This window comes from Somniosus microcephalus, chromosome 2 (genome assembly GCF_052327205.1).
Source record: "Somniosus microcephalus isolate GS21.2 chromosome 2, FLI_Smic_1.0, whole genome shotgun sequence".
NCBI classification, from domain to species: Eukaryota; Metazoa; Chordata; class Chondrichthyes; order Squaliformes; family Somniosidae; genus Somniosus; species Somniosus microcephalus.
The window spans coordinates 197777068-197795115 of NC_140988.1; the positions used below are offsets into that span (position 1 = coordinate 197777068).

The following is an 18048-nucleotide window of genomic DNA, read 5'->3' on the forward strand; positions in this document are numbered from 1 at the left end:
AAACATCCTCTCAGCATCTACCCTGTCAAGCCCCCTCAGAATCTTGTATGTTTCAATATCACCTCTCATTCTTCTAAACTCCAATGAGTATAGGCCCAACCTGCTCAACCTTTCCTCCAGAAGACAACCCCCTCTCCCAGGAATCAACCTAGTGAACCTTCTCTGAATTGCCTCTGATGCAAGTATATCCCTCCTTAAATAAGGAGACCAAAACTGTACACAGTACTCTAGGATGTGGTCTCACCAACGCCCTGTACAGTTGTAACAAGACTTCCCTACTTTTATACTCCATTCCCCCACCCCCTTTGCAATAAAGGCCAACATTCCATTTGTCTTCCTAATGACTTGCTGTACCTGCATGCTAACTTTTTGTGTTTCATGTACAAGGATACTCAGATCACGCTGTACCGCAGCATTCTGTAGTCTCTCTCCATTTAAATAATATTTTGCTTTTCTATTCTTCCTAACAAAGTGGATAACCTCACATTTTCCCACATTATACTCCATCTGCCATATTTTTGCCCACTCACTTAACCTATCTAGATCCCTTTACAGACTCTGTCCTTCTCACAACTTGCTTTCCCACCTATCTTTGTATCATCTGCAAATTTTGCTACAGTACACTTGGTCCCTTCATCTAACTCATTATAAAATTCTAAGATATTATGGTCACTCTTCCCTAAAGGCCCCTTCACTACAAGGTTATTAATTAACCCTTTCTCATTGCACAATACTAGATCTAAAATAGCCTGTTCCAGAGTTGGTTCCTCAACATATTGATCTAGAAAACTATCTTGTATACATTCCATGAATTCGTCCTCCACTCTGGTATTGCAAATTTGGTTTGCTCAGTCTATATGTAGACTGAAGCCCCCCATAGGACTTCATTCAAGATTGGTTGAAATAACAGCCTTTCAAGGCAATTGTTAGCCAAATACAGGTAGACTATCCTTTATCCGCACTTTCGAAAACCTCTAAAACCCGAAAGTTTTTTCGTGGAGCGTAAGTCGTGCGCACGACATGACCCGAGTGGCGCCAAACATGACAGGAGTGGTCCGGGAGCTCAGCCTTTCCCTGTGAGCAGGGCAGAGGGTCACCGAGTTCCCTCCTGGGTAGGAGATTGCAGGCCGAGCCAGGCAGTGTGAAGGAGGTACCGGGAGAGTGAACCCAACAATACAGCGGCTAGGGTTGCAAAAGGGTGGAAAGTTTCCGGTAAATTTCCGGAAATTTTCCACGGGAAGTTTAGCTTGGGAATTTTGCCCAAAAAAGCACATGCTAGCATAATATTGTTTTTTTGTATTTCTTTTTTTTTTTTCCACAGGTCCTCTCTTAAAATTACTAAGAGATGGAATCTTAATTATTAAGGAATTTCTTAATCAATATATATTTATCTTCTTACTTGGCTTGTTTTAATAATTACAAGTTTTGTGTGTGACTGTGAACAAATGTGTCCTGATTGAGTGGATGAGCGATTAGCTCCCTCTATTTGTAATATTTGCATATCGAATTGTGATTGGCCTGCAGGCATCTGTAAGACTGCTATAGTTTTTTTAAGATCCAGGTTAGGGGTCCTGAGGGAAGTCATTTTGTTTTCTGCTGATGTTGTGATGATGCAGTAAGTAAATCAGACTTTATACCAAATAAACCAGTTACTTGTTGAACTCTGTTGTCCTTCAATTTAAAATATACAAAATAATACACTATTGGTGATGTAGCGTCGTGTGTGTACAGGTCATGCTTCCATCACATGGAGCATCAGCAAAAATGTCCTCACCCTGTTGCAATCGTGCTGATCGACCGCAGTTCGACACAGAGATGAATGCCCTTTATTTCTCTGCATAGAACAATGCCACGTTTACCGTCGGATGTGTGGAAGCATTTTACCCCAGGCATTAAAGATGGAAAGACTGTGTACATGTGCAAACACTGTAGAAAGCCATATGTAAAGAATGCCACAAAGATGCAGTAGCATTTATCCAAATGCAACAACTTCACTCATATTACGTCTATTGGGTGCGCAGCTCATGGGCTTAACCTGCTCCTCAAGGACATCATGGGTTTGAGAACCATGGAAGCACTGTACAGAGAGCCAAGCAAGTTGTTAAGTATGTCAGGGGAAAACAGGTAGTTGCAGCAACCTACAACTCCAAGCAAATGACAAAGAACAAGAACACCACACTGAAGCAGCCCAACAACACTAGATGGGGTGGTGTTGTCATAATGTACAACAGCCTTCTGGAGGGTAAGGAGTCACTGCAAGAAATGGCAATATCCCAGTCTGGGGATATGGAAACCACCATCAAGAAAATAATTCTTTTGTCCGATCGCAGCCCTGCCTTCGATCTAGTTCCTTTTCTCTCCAGTTTTGAAGAAGGGTCAAACCCGAAACGTCAACTCAAATTTCTCTCCACGGATGTTGCCTGACTTGCTGAGTTTTTCCAGCATTTTCTGTTGTTATCAAGAAAATACTGCTGGATGATGTGTTTTGGGAGAGAGTGATTAGCAGCCTTAAACTACTCTCACCAGTAGCATCTGCAATTGCTCAGATTGAAGGAGTTGACGCTGTCTTGTCAGATGTTCTCAGGCTTTTTACTGATTTAAAAGAACAAATCAGCATTGCCCTACCCACATCCCTGCTGCTCAAAGCAGAGGAGAAGGCAATTGTTCAATTCATACAGACGCGTCAAGAATTTTGTGTCAAGCCGATTCATGCTGCAGCATACATGCTGGACCCAAAGCATCTTGGGAGACCAATACTTTCTGGAGAACAGATCAACAGCGCTTACAGTGTGATTTCTACCCTCTCACACCATCTCAATCTGGATGTGGGCAAAGTTCTGGGAAGTCTGGCAAAGTTCTCTACCAAGCAAGGTCTTTGGAATGGGGATGGGATATGGGAATCATGCAAGCATATCAGTGCACATACCTGGTGGAAGGGACTTTGTGCATCTGAGGCCCTGTCACCTATTGCATCGGTGATACTCCAAATCCCACCTTCCTCAGCGGTCTCTGAACGAAACTGGTCACTTTTTGGGAATACGCATACAAAGGTGCGCAACAGGCTGACTAACAAGAGAGTGGAGAAACTGGTGGCTATCCGGGCGAACCTACAACTTATTGAGCCAGATACAGAAGTGTCCACCACACAGCTAGACACTGACACAGAGGAGGAAATGGACACGCCAGAGTCAGAGAATCAGGAGGAGCAATGAGGAGGAGTAGAAGACTCAAAGGGACAAAATAAGGACAAATTACAGGCTAAATAAGCTGACGCTCTTTTTATTTTATTTTAGATGGGTCTTTTTTGTGGGGGTTCAATAAAGTTCAAAATTATAACCTAAATAAAGTTTTGAAAGCCTGTTTTTATTTGTATGGAACAGTATGTCTATTTTGACAACAAAGATAATATAAGGGTCAGAGACAAAAACCATCAGTGTGCAAAAAAACTCAAAATTCCCATAAATTCCCATGGAAAGTTTCCTCTTTTAAAAATTCCCAGAATTTTGCAACCCTAACCGCTACACCATCGCATTTTCGAAGAAGAGCAGGTGTGTTCTCCCAAATGCCCTCACCAATGTTTACCCCCCCTCAACATACATCACTAAAGCAAATTATCTGGCCATTGTCACATTGCTGTTTGTGGGAGCTTGCTGTGTGCAAATTGGCTGCCGTGCTTCCTATATTACAACAGTGACTACACTTCAAAACCTTTCAGGCCTCATGACAAAATACAAAAGCTAAGAAATGTGAACCACACATAGTAACAGCAGAGAATTACAGCAAAGGAAACAGATGCTGATATTCTGTGAAAAAACGCAGGAAATGAAGTCAAGGTCTACATGGCAATGTGGATAGAGCAATCTTTATCAGTCTTAGGGGGAAATGGAAAGGATTGCTAGACAATGCCTGGGAATTAAACATACCAGGTTATTTAACGATCAGGAAGGACAGGCAGGAAGGAAGGGGAGGTGGGGTGGCTATGTTAATAAAGGAAGGAATCACTGTAATACAGAGAAATGATATTGGGTCAAAAGATCAGGATAATGAAACAGTTTGGGTGGAGGTAAGGAATAATAAGGGGAAAAAAACACTAGTGGGCATAGTCTATAGGCCTCCGAACAGTGGCAACTCTGTTGGACGGAGTATCAATCAGGAAATAGTTGAGGCTTGTAATAAGGGAACATCTATAATTATTGGGATTTTAACTATCATATTAATTGGACAAATCAAATTGGCAGGGCTGCCTTGAGGATGAGTTCATTGAGTGTATTAGGGATGGGTTTCTTGAGCAGTATGTAACTGAACCGACCAGGGGGCAAGCAACCTTAGATCTGGTCCTGTGTAACGAGACAGGATTAATTAAAAATGTCCTAGTAAAGGATCCCCTTGGAATGAGTGACCATAACATGGTTGAATTCCATATTCAATTAGAGGGTGAGAAGGTTGGATCTCAAACAAGCGTGCTAAGCTTGAATAAAGGAGACTATGAAGGTATGAGAGCGGAATTGAGTAGAGTGGATTGGGAAAATAGATTAAAGGGTAAGACGATACATGATCAGTGGTGTACATTTAAGGAGTTATTTTAATACTTCCAAAAAATATATATTCCACTGAGAAGAAAAGGGTGTAAAAGAAAAGACAGCCATCTGTGGTTAAGTAAAGAAATTAAGGATAGTATTCAACTAAAAACAAGGGCATATAAGGTAGCCAAATCTAGTGGGAGGATAGAGGATTGGGAAAACTTTAAAAGACAGCAAAAAATAACAAAAAGATTGATTAAGAAAGGGAAGATAGATTATGAAAGTAAATTAGCAAAAAATATAAAAACAGATAGTAAGAGTTTTTATAGTTATATAAAAAGAAAAAGGGTGGCTAAAGTAAATGTTGGTCCCTTAGAGGATGAGACCGGGAAATTAATGGTGGGAAATATGGAGATGGCAAAAACACTGAATATTTTGTATCAGTCTTTACAGTAGAGGACACTAAGAATATCCCAACACTGGACAAATGGGGCTATAGGGGGGGGAGGAGCTAAACACGATCAAAATCACTAAGGAAGTGGTACTCGGTAAAATAATGGGACTCAAGGCGGATAAATCACCTGGACCTGATGGCTTACATCCTAGGGTCTTGAGGGAAGTGGCGGTAGGGATTGTGGATGCATTGGTAATAATTTTCCAAAACTCCCTGGACTCGGCAAAGGTCCCGGCAGACTGGAAAACTGCTAATGTAACACCCTTATTTAAAAAGGGCAGTAGACAGAAGGCTGGAAACTATAGACCGGTTAGCCTAACATCTGTGGTAGGTAAAATTTTGGAGTCCATTATTAAGGAGACAGTAACAGGACATTTGGATAATCATAATTTAATAGGACAAAGTCAGCATGGTTTTATGAAGGGGAAGTCATGTTTGACAAATTTGCTGGAGTTCTTTGAGGAAGTAACATACAGGGTGGATAAAGGGAAACCAGTGGACGTAGTGTATTTAGACTTCCAAAAGGCATTTGACAAGGTGCCACACAAAAGATTATTGCTTAAGATAAAAAATCACGGGATTGGGGGTAATATTCTGGCATGGATAGAGGATTGGCTATCTAACAGAAGGCAGAGAGTTGGGATAAATGGTTCATTCTCAGACTGGCAATCAGTAACTAGTGGTGTTCCGCAGGGGTCAGTGCTGGGTCCCCAACTCTTTACAATCTATATTAACGATTTGGAGGAGGGGACCGAGTGTAACATATCAAAGTTTGCAGATGATACTAAGATGGGAGGGAAAGTAGTGAGTGAGGAGGACATAAAAAACCTGCAAGGGGACATCGACAGGCTAAGTAAGTGGGCAGAGATTTGGCAGATGGAATGCAATACTGGAAAGTGTGAGGTTATGCACTTTGGCAGGAAAAATCGTAGAGCAAGTTATTATCTTAATGGCAAGAAACTGGAAAGTACTGTAGTACAAAGGGATCTGGGGGTCCTGGTGCACGAAACTCAAAAGGTTAGTATGCAGGTGCAGCAAGTGATTAAGAAGGCCAATGGAATGTTGGCTTTCATTGCTAGGGGGATAGAATATAAAAATAGGGAGGTATTGCTTCAGTTGTACAAGGTATTGGTGAGACCGCACCTGGAATACTGCATACAGTTTTGGTGTCCATACTTAAGAAAGGACATACTTGCTCTCGAGTCAGTACAAAGAAGGTTCACTCGGTTAATCCCGGGGATGAGGGGATGGACATATGAGGAGAGGTTGAGTAGATTGGGACTCTACTCATTGGAGTTCAGAAGAATGAGAGGCGATCTTATTGAAACATATAAGATTGTGAAGGGGTTAGATCGGGTGGATGCGGGGAGGATGTTCCCGATGATGGGTGAAACTAGAACTAGGGGGCATAGTCTTAGAATAAGTGGCTGCTCTTTCAAAACTGAGATGAGGAGGAACTACTTCACTCAGAGGGTGGTAGGTCCATGGAATATGCTGCCCCAAAAAGCTGTAGAAGCTACATTACATAAATTTAAAACAGAAATAGACAGTTTCCTAGAAGTAAAGGGAATTAAGGGTTACGGGGAGCGGGCAGGAATTTGGATGTGAGTCTAGGTTCGGACCGGTCATGGCCCTGTGGGTAGCGGAGCGGGCCCAGGGGCCGTGTAGCCTGATCCTGCTCCTATTTCGTGTGTCTAATTCTGTTAGATTCAGGAGATGGTTCTGTGAAAGTAGATTGGCGGTTAGGATCAGATCAGCCATGATCTTATTGAATGGCGGAGCAGGCTCGAGGGGCCGATTGGCCTACTCTTGCTCCTATTTCTTATGTTCTTATGAGTGTATCTTGTTCCCCCAGCCCATGCATTACTCGAGACTTTTTTTTATAATTAAAGTAAACAAAGCCCCTTCAGAAATGAGCGAATGGATGATTGATGAATCAATTGTCATGCAGTGCTTAAGATGGCAAAATGCCACTTTTCAAATGCTCTCGTTAAAAATTAAAACACACAGTACTGTGCTAAAATACCCCATTAGAAATCAAAGATATGCAATAAAACTGGAATTCAAAGTGATCTAGTCATATTTGAGTCGAGTATTTTTTGTTGAGTGGCGGAAAGTGGGATATATCACTGTTATCGATCAACTTCTTGTATTACTGCACAGGGAACTGTAACTTTGTTGTCCATGGAATTTTGCCAACATAACAATTACTGCATTAGTTGTAAAGCACTTTTGGAAGTCCTGAGGATGTGATAAGGTGCTATATAAATGCAAGTTCTTTCTTGCTAAAACAAACTCTGAAGTCATGATATAGCTCTCTCAATCATGTATGACTGACTTGCTGAATGAATCAATTCAATCTGTTTCCTTGGTACTAAAGTTGCCTGCAATTCAAGATTGCTCACTTCACAAGAACATAAGAAATAGGAGCAGGAGTAGACCATACGGCCCCTCAAGCCTGCTCCGCCATTCAATGAGATCATGGCTGAACTTCTACATCAACTCCATTTTCCCACCCTATCCCCATATCCCTTGGTGCCCTAGAATCTATTGATCTCTGTCTTGAATTTACTCAACTACTGAGCATCCACAGCACTCTGGGGTAGAGAATTCCAAAGATTCACAAAGATTGAGTGAAGAAATTTCTCAGCTCGGTTCTAAATGGCCAACCCCTTATCCTGAGACCATGACCCCCTAGTTCTAGACTCTTCAGCCAGCAGAAACAGCCTCTCAGCATCTATCTTGTCGAGCCCTCTAAGAATCTTGAAAAATTCAGCTGTATGTTCTTCTAAACCACATAGAGCAAGTAGTGACCTGTTTTAAGTCCCATTCATACTGCTGTAGAGATTTATTGAGGTGTGAGTCAGCTAAGTTGTTCATTGATTTTTTTTTTTTGCTTTCGTGCAGTAGAATTATCTTGGCTCCATGTAAGCAATTAGACTTTTCATGCAGCAAAATCTCAAATGGCCACTCTTCATGTATCAGGAAGCTATGCAATCATGGAGTGCATTACATTGGAGCCCAATCCTGTCTGAGCTAGATGTATACTGGGATAAATGTGTGGGCATACATGTACAGATGCATACCTACACTTTCTGCAGGAGTCACTGTATATTCATCAAGAGTTGAAACCCTGAGGTGCGCTCTTCTCCCCTTCTGCCTTCTCAGTGCTGAGGTAAATTATAGTGACTCCACTGCTGCTTCGGCTAACTCAACAGACAGGGAATCAGACTTGGGACCTTGTGATCTATATGGCTCGATGCTACATGGGGCAGCACCTTTATCTACTGGACCATTCGATACAATGCCTCAATTGCGTCCTGATATCAGAATCCTGATTTTTATGCTGCTGCAATCCATCTGATATAATGATTATCTAAGACTTGCTGTGTTACAGAAATTGTTGTTTTAAGAGATTTTTTTTTTTAAAAGCACTGTCATTTATAGTAAGGAATCAATTCTTTGTGTTCTGCATATTTTTGCAAACTGCCCCTCATTTTCAAATTGTATCTTTTTAAAAATTTGTAAGTAAGACTCCCTTCATTTTATTCCTCATTCCCTGGGCCTAATACTAACTGCCTGAGAAGATGGGAAACTTGCTTCTGTACCATTCTACACTGGATTCTTGGAGGCATATGCAGGAAACTGAGTTAATGCTCCATCTCATTTTCCTTCCATCACCCACGGTTACATGGCTGAGATTAGGAACTGTATGATGGACTACTGGTGCAATCCCACGTATTGCCATTCTGTGCCCCTACGATTGGTTCTCAAACTGTACCATGTTGCTACCTGTTGCTTCCATTTAACAGAAGGAATAAATATTTTGTATTCAATATATAATGTTTAGCTCCTTTTATTATTTTTTTGATGTTGATTTGTCCAGGTAATAGTAGTAGGAAGGGTGAACATATGAAAAGGATGGGAGAAGACCATCTGGTCCATCAAGTCTGCGTTGTCTGGACATGTTGCAGCATTGTGTATCATTGACCCCCCCACAACCTCCCCGCCATAGTCATGCAATCTCGTGGAAGATGGATAAAACTTCATGGCAATTAAGATAGGCATAGTATATGTATAGCTAATTCAGGGCATCATGAAGAGACGTGGATGAGGAACCTTATCATGGAAACTAGTTCCCTGCATGTGCAGTGTGGTCTTAGTCACAATATTATTGAAAGAGATCACAATGTCAATACCCTAACAGTGCAACACAATTATTAAAAGGCAATGTACATTTGTTCCTGTATTCTTAACATTATTTATTGGTATCATGGTAATTTTCTCTCTACTTGTGTTGAACAAGTTTCTCTTATTTTTATTCAGGGAAAAAAATGAAAATGCGCAGGAAATAGTTTTCATGAAAGGACAAGACACCATTGTGCAACATCCAGAAACCAATCACACGTACTCCTTTGTTTATGACTTTTCCTTCTGGTCGTTTGATGAGTTACATCCTGAATTTTCAAGCCAGGAAACTGTATATAAGAAAATAGGAGTCCCTCTGCTGGAAAAAGCCTTTGAGGGATATAACACATGTCTGTTTGCATATGGGCAGACTGGCTCTGGAAAGTCATATACGTAAGTTAGGGGAGAAATTTATAATGGAAGGTTGTTTTAATGATGTATTAAAGTGTTGCCTAAAATATTTTTTTATTCATGCATGGGATGTGGGCATCGCCGGCATTTATTGCCCATCCCTAATTTTCCCTCAAAGGTGGTGCTAAGCCACCTTCTTGAATAAGTGGCACTTCAGAGGGCTCATGTCTCCGGATCATTAGTCCAGGCCTCTGGCTTACTAGTCCAGTAACATACCCACTATGCTACCGTACCCCTAAATACCATTACACACTATGAATTTTCGCTAACCTGGTCACTGGTAAGATCAGGGTTGTGAGTTAACGAAAGGAGTGTTCCAAAATCCAACTCTAGTTTCTGAGAATAATTCAACTGAAATTCACTTGTTTAGATGAACATCTCCTCAATCCGATTGTGATCCGTGAGTCATTCCAGATTCAAATGCTGGTTTAAATTTGTTCTTTGCTGTAACTATGATGTTTGTTTACAATATCAAATGCACCACATTAATGCACATTCTCCTCTTTCTACAGCAGGTTCTACAGCCAACGTTCTTAATTTGAAGTTGCTTAATTCACATTAACTAATAATTAGAATCATTTGAGCAGCAAATTCCCACATTCCTTAATGCAAATTACTCAATAACTTGCATTTTTTTAGTGCAAAAAATTACTTGAGATTATCAGGAGTAATGACAATGAGAAGGTGTGCACATACTAATATAACAAGCGTCCAGAGCGCGCCCCATCCCCATGACTGAGGAAGCTCACAAATATCTTGTTTATTGTAACAAACAGAAACTGAACTGCTGGAGTAAAAAATCAAGTGAGCTGTGATTGCTGTGGAGCTATAGCTAATCATTACTTTTAATTCAAAGTTGAATTGATTCAAAGTTTCACCTGAAATGCATCAATGGGAAATACGACATATTCCCAATTGCAATATTTTCTCACCACTGTAAGACCGTGAGTTGTACAACTGTAACTATTGAATGTCTATTTTTAATGACTTATTCAAAGTAGTTTATTTCTTATAAATTTAGCTCATGATGCTTAAATATATTTTTTATGTTAACTTAAAAGGATGATGGGCTTCAGTAACAAGGGGATCGTACCAAGGTTCTGTGAACAGTTGTTTGCCAGGGTAGCAAAGCCTGAAATGCAGCAGGTTTGTATTTTTTTTAAAGACAAACTTTACACGTCTTGTAGTGGTCCAGTCTCTTTTTTTTGAAAAAAGATGTTCTGCTTTAATTAAATATGCAGCTTAGATTTGCAGGACAATTTTGCTTTTCTTTCAAAATCTGTCTGGAGCTGAGATTAGAGGTCCGATTTTTGTCCTGGAACAATCGGGTGGGCAGGGGCCGAGGCAAGTGTGAGGCCTCGGTGATTTTTATTTTTATCTCCCAGGCCTTATTTGCATGCCACTGGTCAGTTCCTGCCCCAAACCTGTGGGAAATGGCAGCGGAATGTCGGGCGGCAGAAGGCTGCTGGAGGGGACATAAAGAACAGTTCCTGGCACTCGGATAAGTCGCAAAGGATGGGGATTTCAAGACAAACTTGTGATTGGGAAAGTGGCAGGAAGCAGAAGCCTAAACTTTCCTTGTGGGGCTACTCCTGCACTTCTGGGTCCGTCAAGAAAAGTTTGTGTTTCAAAGTACCTCTTTGGGTCTCTCTTGGCCCTGGCTCCTCTTCCTGCTATCTTCAGCTGGTGAGAAAGTCACAACTGTTTCCCCTGCTCAGGCCACTGATTAAAATAGAAGTCGAGCCCCAATTATATAAGAGCCCAATCTGCATATTTAAAGAAGGCCCCCACTGGTCTCAGGTGGGTATCCTTGCCATCTGCTCAGAAAAGCAGGTTAAAATTCCAGACTCTGGGAAGGGAGTGGGTTGACCGCAGTGTTCCCTGTAAAGTGCGTGGCCGCACACTGCTCCAGGAAACCCCCACAGCTGGCTTGCTGGCATTTCAATGTAAAAACTACGCATGCGCGGTATTTTGAATGGCCAGCGAGCCGGGCCAAAAAAATTACTGGGGACATAGGTTGACCGGGTAAGTCTCCCGGCCTATTTTAACTCCCTGCTTGCCTGACGGAAAAGGGTTAAAATTCCCCATAAATTTTAACTTCATTGTCTGCAATTAACTTTATAGGTAGAAATATTCTGATCTGTTTATTCAGCTTAGTTTGCCAGAGCAAGGTTGATCATGCATGATATATTTTGTGGTACAGTAACACATTTGAAAATAAATGTGTCCTTTATGTGAAAAATCTTTTCATTTCATGGGTAATAAATAGAATACTATCTTGATAACAGTATTTCTTTTGATTTTCAAAGGTTACTTACCATATTGAAATGAGCTATTTTGAAGTCTACAATGAGAAAATTCATGATTTGTTGGTTGGTGGAAATGGAAAAATGCAAGTAAAACAGTCTGTAAGTCTGAAGGAAATTGTTTGCAGAACCAAACTTTATTTTGTGTTTTCAAATTAATTTCTCAAGTGTTAAAGATGTAATTCCAGTAAAACACCCAGAGGTGGGAATGCTACCTCTAATCCAAAGGGGCGCTCTTCCTCTCCCAGTACTAGTTCCCCATGATTTGCATTATTCCTTGGTGGAGTGGGAAGGCAGGTGATCTGCTTGCAGGCTTCTGCCGGTGCCAATCTTGATCCTTGCCCAAGAAGGGTGAGGGAGGTTCCCCAAGAGTTTTACCCGCTGACTATTCTTTTCCTTTGCTTTCTGTCAATGTGAGGATGCTCCTAATCTCTGCTCGTCAGAGGTTGGAAACTTGTAGTGTGCAAATCCTGGGCATGAGTCCTTGTTTTACTACTGTGGTATAGTGAATGTGCTGTAAATTTTGTCAGAGCCTCTCAATGACCATCCTATTACTAAACTGGATATTGTCATTTCTCATCAATCGGAGATGGAAAATTGCGATGGCCTTAGATTATGCTCATTCCACTTAAGCCAGTGAGCCAACACAAAATGTTGCCAATTTGATTTTTCCCTCCACACCAACCTATGGAAAGCGAAGCTGGTTGTTGTGATTACTCCAACACCTTGCCTGAGACTAGTTACCTCAGTGCAGACTAAGGATTAAGCTTGGAATCCTCCAGGCCTGTGTGGCTCAGGATCACACGAGGCAGTGTCTGATGAGCGACCAGAAAATCCTCCTCCTATGAAAATGTCAATAAACGTAGAATCTAATAGTTGTTTTTTGGCCAAAATCTGACTGCATTTGAACAGCTGGGCTGGTATTGGTACCTTTTTGTGTTATGTATTATGGGTTCTGCTGCAATATTTATTTTGATGTTTAGTTAAAACACTATTCTTTGTTACTTACAGCTCCGAGTGAGAGAACATCCAGTCTTTGGACCTTATGTGGCTGATCTCTCTTCGTAAGTTGAGTTTATACTAAAGGGTAATATGCATTCCATTAAAAACTATTTTGTGATGGTTGGTAAAGGTGCCATTTTATGAAAGGATGGTTTTTTTTATCCAACCTCCAGAGATAAATATGAATTTCTGTCATCGTAAGGGTGGAGTGAGAAATCACTTGGGGATATTTTCCTTTTTAAGAGTTTTGTACCATGCACTGGCACCTTGCTCAGATGACTTTCTCCCCACTGTCTCCATTCTACCATACTTAAGTCTTTATTGGGGCTATGCTTTTAGCTGTTTCTCCTATTGCAAGTAGCAGACCCCTATTGTTGCACACATTTGAAAAGTTAATGTTTCTTTGTTCATAAGTTGTTTAATTTTTTTCATTCAGTTCAATATCTTTGTGAAAGTGAATGTTTTCCTCGTTTTTTGATAAATTTTCCTCAATTCCAGGTAGTCTCCTCTTTCTTCAAAGAATAGTGGAAGAAAGATGAGCGAGGGGGTTGGATTTTGCATCTATCTCTCTGCTTGACATGGTTCATATTTGGAACCGAATGGAGTGGGATATTGAACTTGTGTCCTCTGATTCTGAGGCATTGAGCATTGATGCATCAGTGCCCAGTGCCACCAAGCAGCTCTGGTATGATAGAAATTCCTATTTGCATATGGAGAACCAAACTGGGGCTTTATTAATGTGCAAAATTGAGCATTTACCCATATGTAAACATGAAAGTGTATTTATTGTTGTTCATTGATCTAAACACTGTTCTGTGATGCTAAAATATAAGTCGGGTCTTTACATTGCCTAGAAGAGATTCTAAAGCCTGGACTAAATCTCCTACAGTACATCTGTTCTGCTTTTATCTCAATTATATAAGTTTATCTCTTTTTATTTCCCAGGAATGTTGTCACCTCTTACGTAGATATTCAGGTGAGCACTATATGTTATTTCAAGTCTAAAATGGCCCTCACTTATAGTGCATAATAATGGTTTGTCTTTACACCGTTTGTTTTATTTTAAAGCAAAGTGTTGCTATTGTAGGTACTCACTTTTTAAAAATTCTTTCCCCATTAGGGCTGGCTAGAACTGGGGAACAAACAAAGGGCTACTGCAGCCACAGGCATGAATGAAAAGAGTTCCAGGTCTCACTCAGTCTTCACACTCGTCATGACACAGACCAAGGTACAACATCACTGTAATTAACTTTGCAATTTATTTTATATGATTTTTAACAGTTACATTTGCTAGTGGGAATTGAGTTGATTTTTTTTTAATGTTCCTAATTGGGGTTTAGCATTTGAAGTCCATTAAAATGTTTTTTGGGTAAGGGGCGTGATTGCAGGGATTTATCTCGATTGCATCATTTTTATTGAGAAGAATGTCTACTGCCTTAGTGGAGGAACCATTGAATTCTCTGAAAATAAGGAAGGCATTTAAATAACAATGATGGGATTGCTCTATGAACATAAGACGTAGGAGTAGGAGCAGGTCATTTGGCCCCTCGAGCCTGCTCCGCCATTCAATAAGATCATGGCTGATCTGATCTTGGCCTCAACTCCACTTCCCTGCCTGCTCCCCATAACCCTTGACTCCATTACCTTTCAAAAATCTGTCTATCTCCGCCTTTAAATATATTCAATGACCCAATCTCCATAGCTCTCTGGGGAAGAGAATTCCAAAGATTCACGACCCTCAGAGAAGAAATTTCTCCTCATTTCCGTTTTAAATGGGTGCCCTCTTATTCTGAAATTATGCCCTCTAGTTTTAGATTCCCCCACGAGGGGAAACATCCTCTCTGCATCTACCCTGTCAAGCCCCTTCAGAATCTTATGTTTCAATAAGATCCCCCCTCATTCTTCTAAACTCCAATGAGTATAGGCCCAACCTGCTCAACCTTTCTTCATAAGACAAGAAATTGAGGAGAGATTGAGTAGACTAGGCCTATATTCCCTACAGTTTAGTAGAATGAGAGGTGATCTCATTGAAACATATAAAATTCTTAAGGGACTTGACAGGGCTAATGCTGAGAAAATGTTTCCCCTGGCTGGCAAATCCAGAATACGGGGTCACAGTCTCGGAATACGGTGTCTGCCATTTAGGACTGAGATGAGGAGAAATTTCTTCACTCAAAGGGTTGTGAATCTTTGGAATTCTCTACCTTGGAGAGCTATGGATGCTTAGTCATTGAGTGTATTCAAGACCGGTCGATAAATTTTTGGGAGTTAATGCGGGAAGGTAGAGTTGAGGTAGAAGATCAGCCATGATCTTGTTGAATGGCGGAGCCGGCTTGAAGGTCCAAATGGCCTACTCCTGCTCCTATTTCTTATGTTCTTTATAGACTCCTAATAGGGTAAGAACTTTACACAAAAAGTTCCCTTGCCATGTCCTTTTCTATTAAGGATTCCTTTACTCATTTATCAGCATAAACCAATATTTCTTATTGAAGCCTGTTTTGCACCATAAACCTAATGTCTGGTAGTTGACATTTTATCAAAATTTGGGAGAAATGTTTTCAACACCAGTCTTTCGTGCTACTCATCTGTTCTTCAGAGGTGTACAGAGCAGCATGACACATGAATCAAATCAAATCAATTCTGAAGCCTTCAATGCAGTGCATCATTTAATATAAAGTTCTACTTTACAATAGGTTTTTTTTAAACAATGCTTGGGGAAAAAATGTATTTCTGTACAAAAAGAAAATGACAGAGATGGGCAAACATTGCCTCCTGATTTTTTTTTTTAAATGCCCAAAAGAGAGGAAGAGATCTATGTTTTAGCTCTCATGGGAAACAGCCATGAAAATTAGAAAATGTTGGAAATACTCAGCGGGTCAGGCAGCATCAGCTGAAATGTTAACTCTGATTCTCTCTAAAGATGCTGCCTGATTTGCTGAGTATTTCCAGCTTTTTCTGTTTTTACTTCAGATTTCTAGCATCTGCAGTATTTTGCTTTTTTAGCTATGAAATTCAAATATTTTCTTCATCCCCTTACTTGTTTACATTATGGCTTCTACACCAGTTAAGACCACATTCTAGAGCACCCAAGTGTTTCTGAAGTGTCCTGGGTTTTGTTTGGTTGTTGTGGATCTCCATTGTGTATTTTTTGATAAATTAGCATTGACAATTGAAGAAAATATATTTGGTCAATGGCTCAACCTGTTCTTCAGCTCTATTATACTTGGCAAGCCTTGTCTGACGACAGCTTGCAACTGTTGCCACTCACGTGCATTTCTGCATGACACTGCTGCCTGTTCCAATACTGTAGCTTGATTAGCATTCCTTAACATGCAAAAAACTAAGTTCATAGCTGGCATTCTGCAGAAGTGCAAGTCCAACCTGGGCAAACCATCAAAATGAGTAATGAAAGGTAGCAGCCTGATTACTTTGTGTAAATGTGATTGACCAGTGAGCATAAATAATTCCACCGTGGTTGTTAATAGTGTAAACGTTCTGCTCAACCTATTAATGGACTTTTCAACTGTTTTGTTCTTCATGCAGACTGAATTTGTGGAAGATGAGGAACACGAACACTGTGTAACAAGTAGAGTAAATCTCGTGGATCTTGCAGGAAGTGAACGTTGCTTTACAGCTCAGACCAGTGGCGACAGACTAAAGGTATGTGCTTTACAAAGACTATTCATCTGTAAATGTAGGAAAAGATTCAGTGTTTTTGTCTGAATAACTTCCTAACAGCACCATAAACAAAAAAATTCTATTCTGTAATTACTGTTCTTTCTGTTGGGAAGCCGCCTTTTTTTTATAAGGTCGGCAGAACACTGGTCACTTAGCCCAACTAGTTGGTGTTTATCACAGCAGCAGTAGCCCATATGCTACTCTGTTCCCATATCTGTTTTGTTTCATCTTTATTTAAACTACCTACCTAACTTATTCTTAAATTTCAACATGCAGGAAACTTTGTGCTATCCGGCACCGACGGGACCGAGCTGTTGCCGTTCCCTCAAAACTGCCGGACAAACCAGCGTTAATGTTGAAGCATTCAGCTCCGTATCTGGCAACAAACACTGTTGCTTAGCAACGGCTTTTAAACAGTCGGCCGTACCTTGGAAGCGCCTCTGTCGCTTAGCAACAGCTTCAGAGAGACTTTGCAGAGCCTGACTGTTGGGGAAAAAAAAGGCCACGAGAAGAAAAAAAACTAACAAAACGGCTCCTGATTTTTGCCGGTGGCTCGAGCTTGCCGGACATTTAGCCTCCGGATAACACAAAGTTTCCTGTATTCTCTGCTTCAATCACTAACTCTGGTAAAGTATGTGCTACAGCCTCGCAACCCTCTGTGTATAAAAGAACATTGCTCTCTGTCCTAAATCATTTGTGTGAATAACCTCACACATGGATGACGCGATACATTGTTTCCTCAAACAAAATAAAAACACCACATTAAATTATCATTTTTTAGTAGAATAAATGTTAACTTGTGTTTTTTAAGAAAGTAATCTAATCTCATGGGGTTCAGATGACTTGTAAACCAAGTAATCTAATCTCATTGGGCTCAGATGACTTGTAAACCATTTGGTTTTCCCTGCCATGGTTCTGACTGAACTCTTTGATTACAGTGCAGCTGTATACTCACTTCAGGTATCATTATTTTCTATTTATTTTTACTACACTCAATCTGATCCACTTACTGCGATAATTAAAATAAACCCTATTTCTCCCAAATGGTCTTCAGCCCAGTTTGAACATTCTGAAGTGTAGTTTTACGGTACTTTGTATGTGACTCCTGCACCATTCGAGGGCTGCCCTTTAAATTTAAAACACTGAAATTTTGTCATCTTTCTTACAGGAGGGTGTAAGCATAAATAAATCTCTCTTCACCTTGGGAAAGGTTATTTCTGCACTTTCAGAACATTTTCAGGCTAAGAAGAAAGTCTTCATCCCTTACAGGGAATCTGTGCTAACCTGGTGAGTTCTAAATTATGGTACAGTGCTGAAAGTGAATATTGAACAGACAGTTGTAGTTCCATGGCATTTGCTTTTTTAGGTCACATGATTTAAACTCCTAGTAAAGCTGACTTAAGTAAACTGCACCATGCTATACTTGAAATGGGGAAGAAGAAAATTATTAAAGAAAATGCAGCATAATCTAGCAGGACTAATTAATTGA

The 18048-nt window shown here is 40.5% G+C and overlaps 1 protein-coding gene across 1 annotated transcript in view; it reads left to right on the top strand.

The window, feature by feature from the left end:
* Positions 1-18048, top strand: part of LOC147123179 (kinesin-like protein KIF14) — a 43671-nt gene that overhangs the window by 11730 nt on the left and 13893 nt on the right. The window contains exons 2-9 of the mRNA XM_085965550.1: positions 9301-9555; positions 10635-10719; positions 11883-11981; positions 12891-12943; positions 13827-13857; positions 14002-14109; positions 16425-16541; positions 17728-17846. Coding sequence (XP_085821676.1) covers positions 9301-9555; positions 10635-10719; positions 11883-11981; positions 12891-12943; positions 13827-13857; positions 14002-14109; positions 16425-16541; positions 17728-17846 — 867 coding nt within the window. The remainder of the gene's footprint in view (positions 1-9300; positions 9556-10634; positions 10720-11882; positions 11982-12890; positions 12944-13826; positions 13858-14001; positions 14110-16424; positions 16542-17727; positions 17847-18048) is intronic.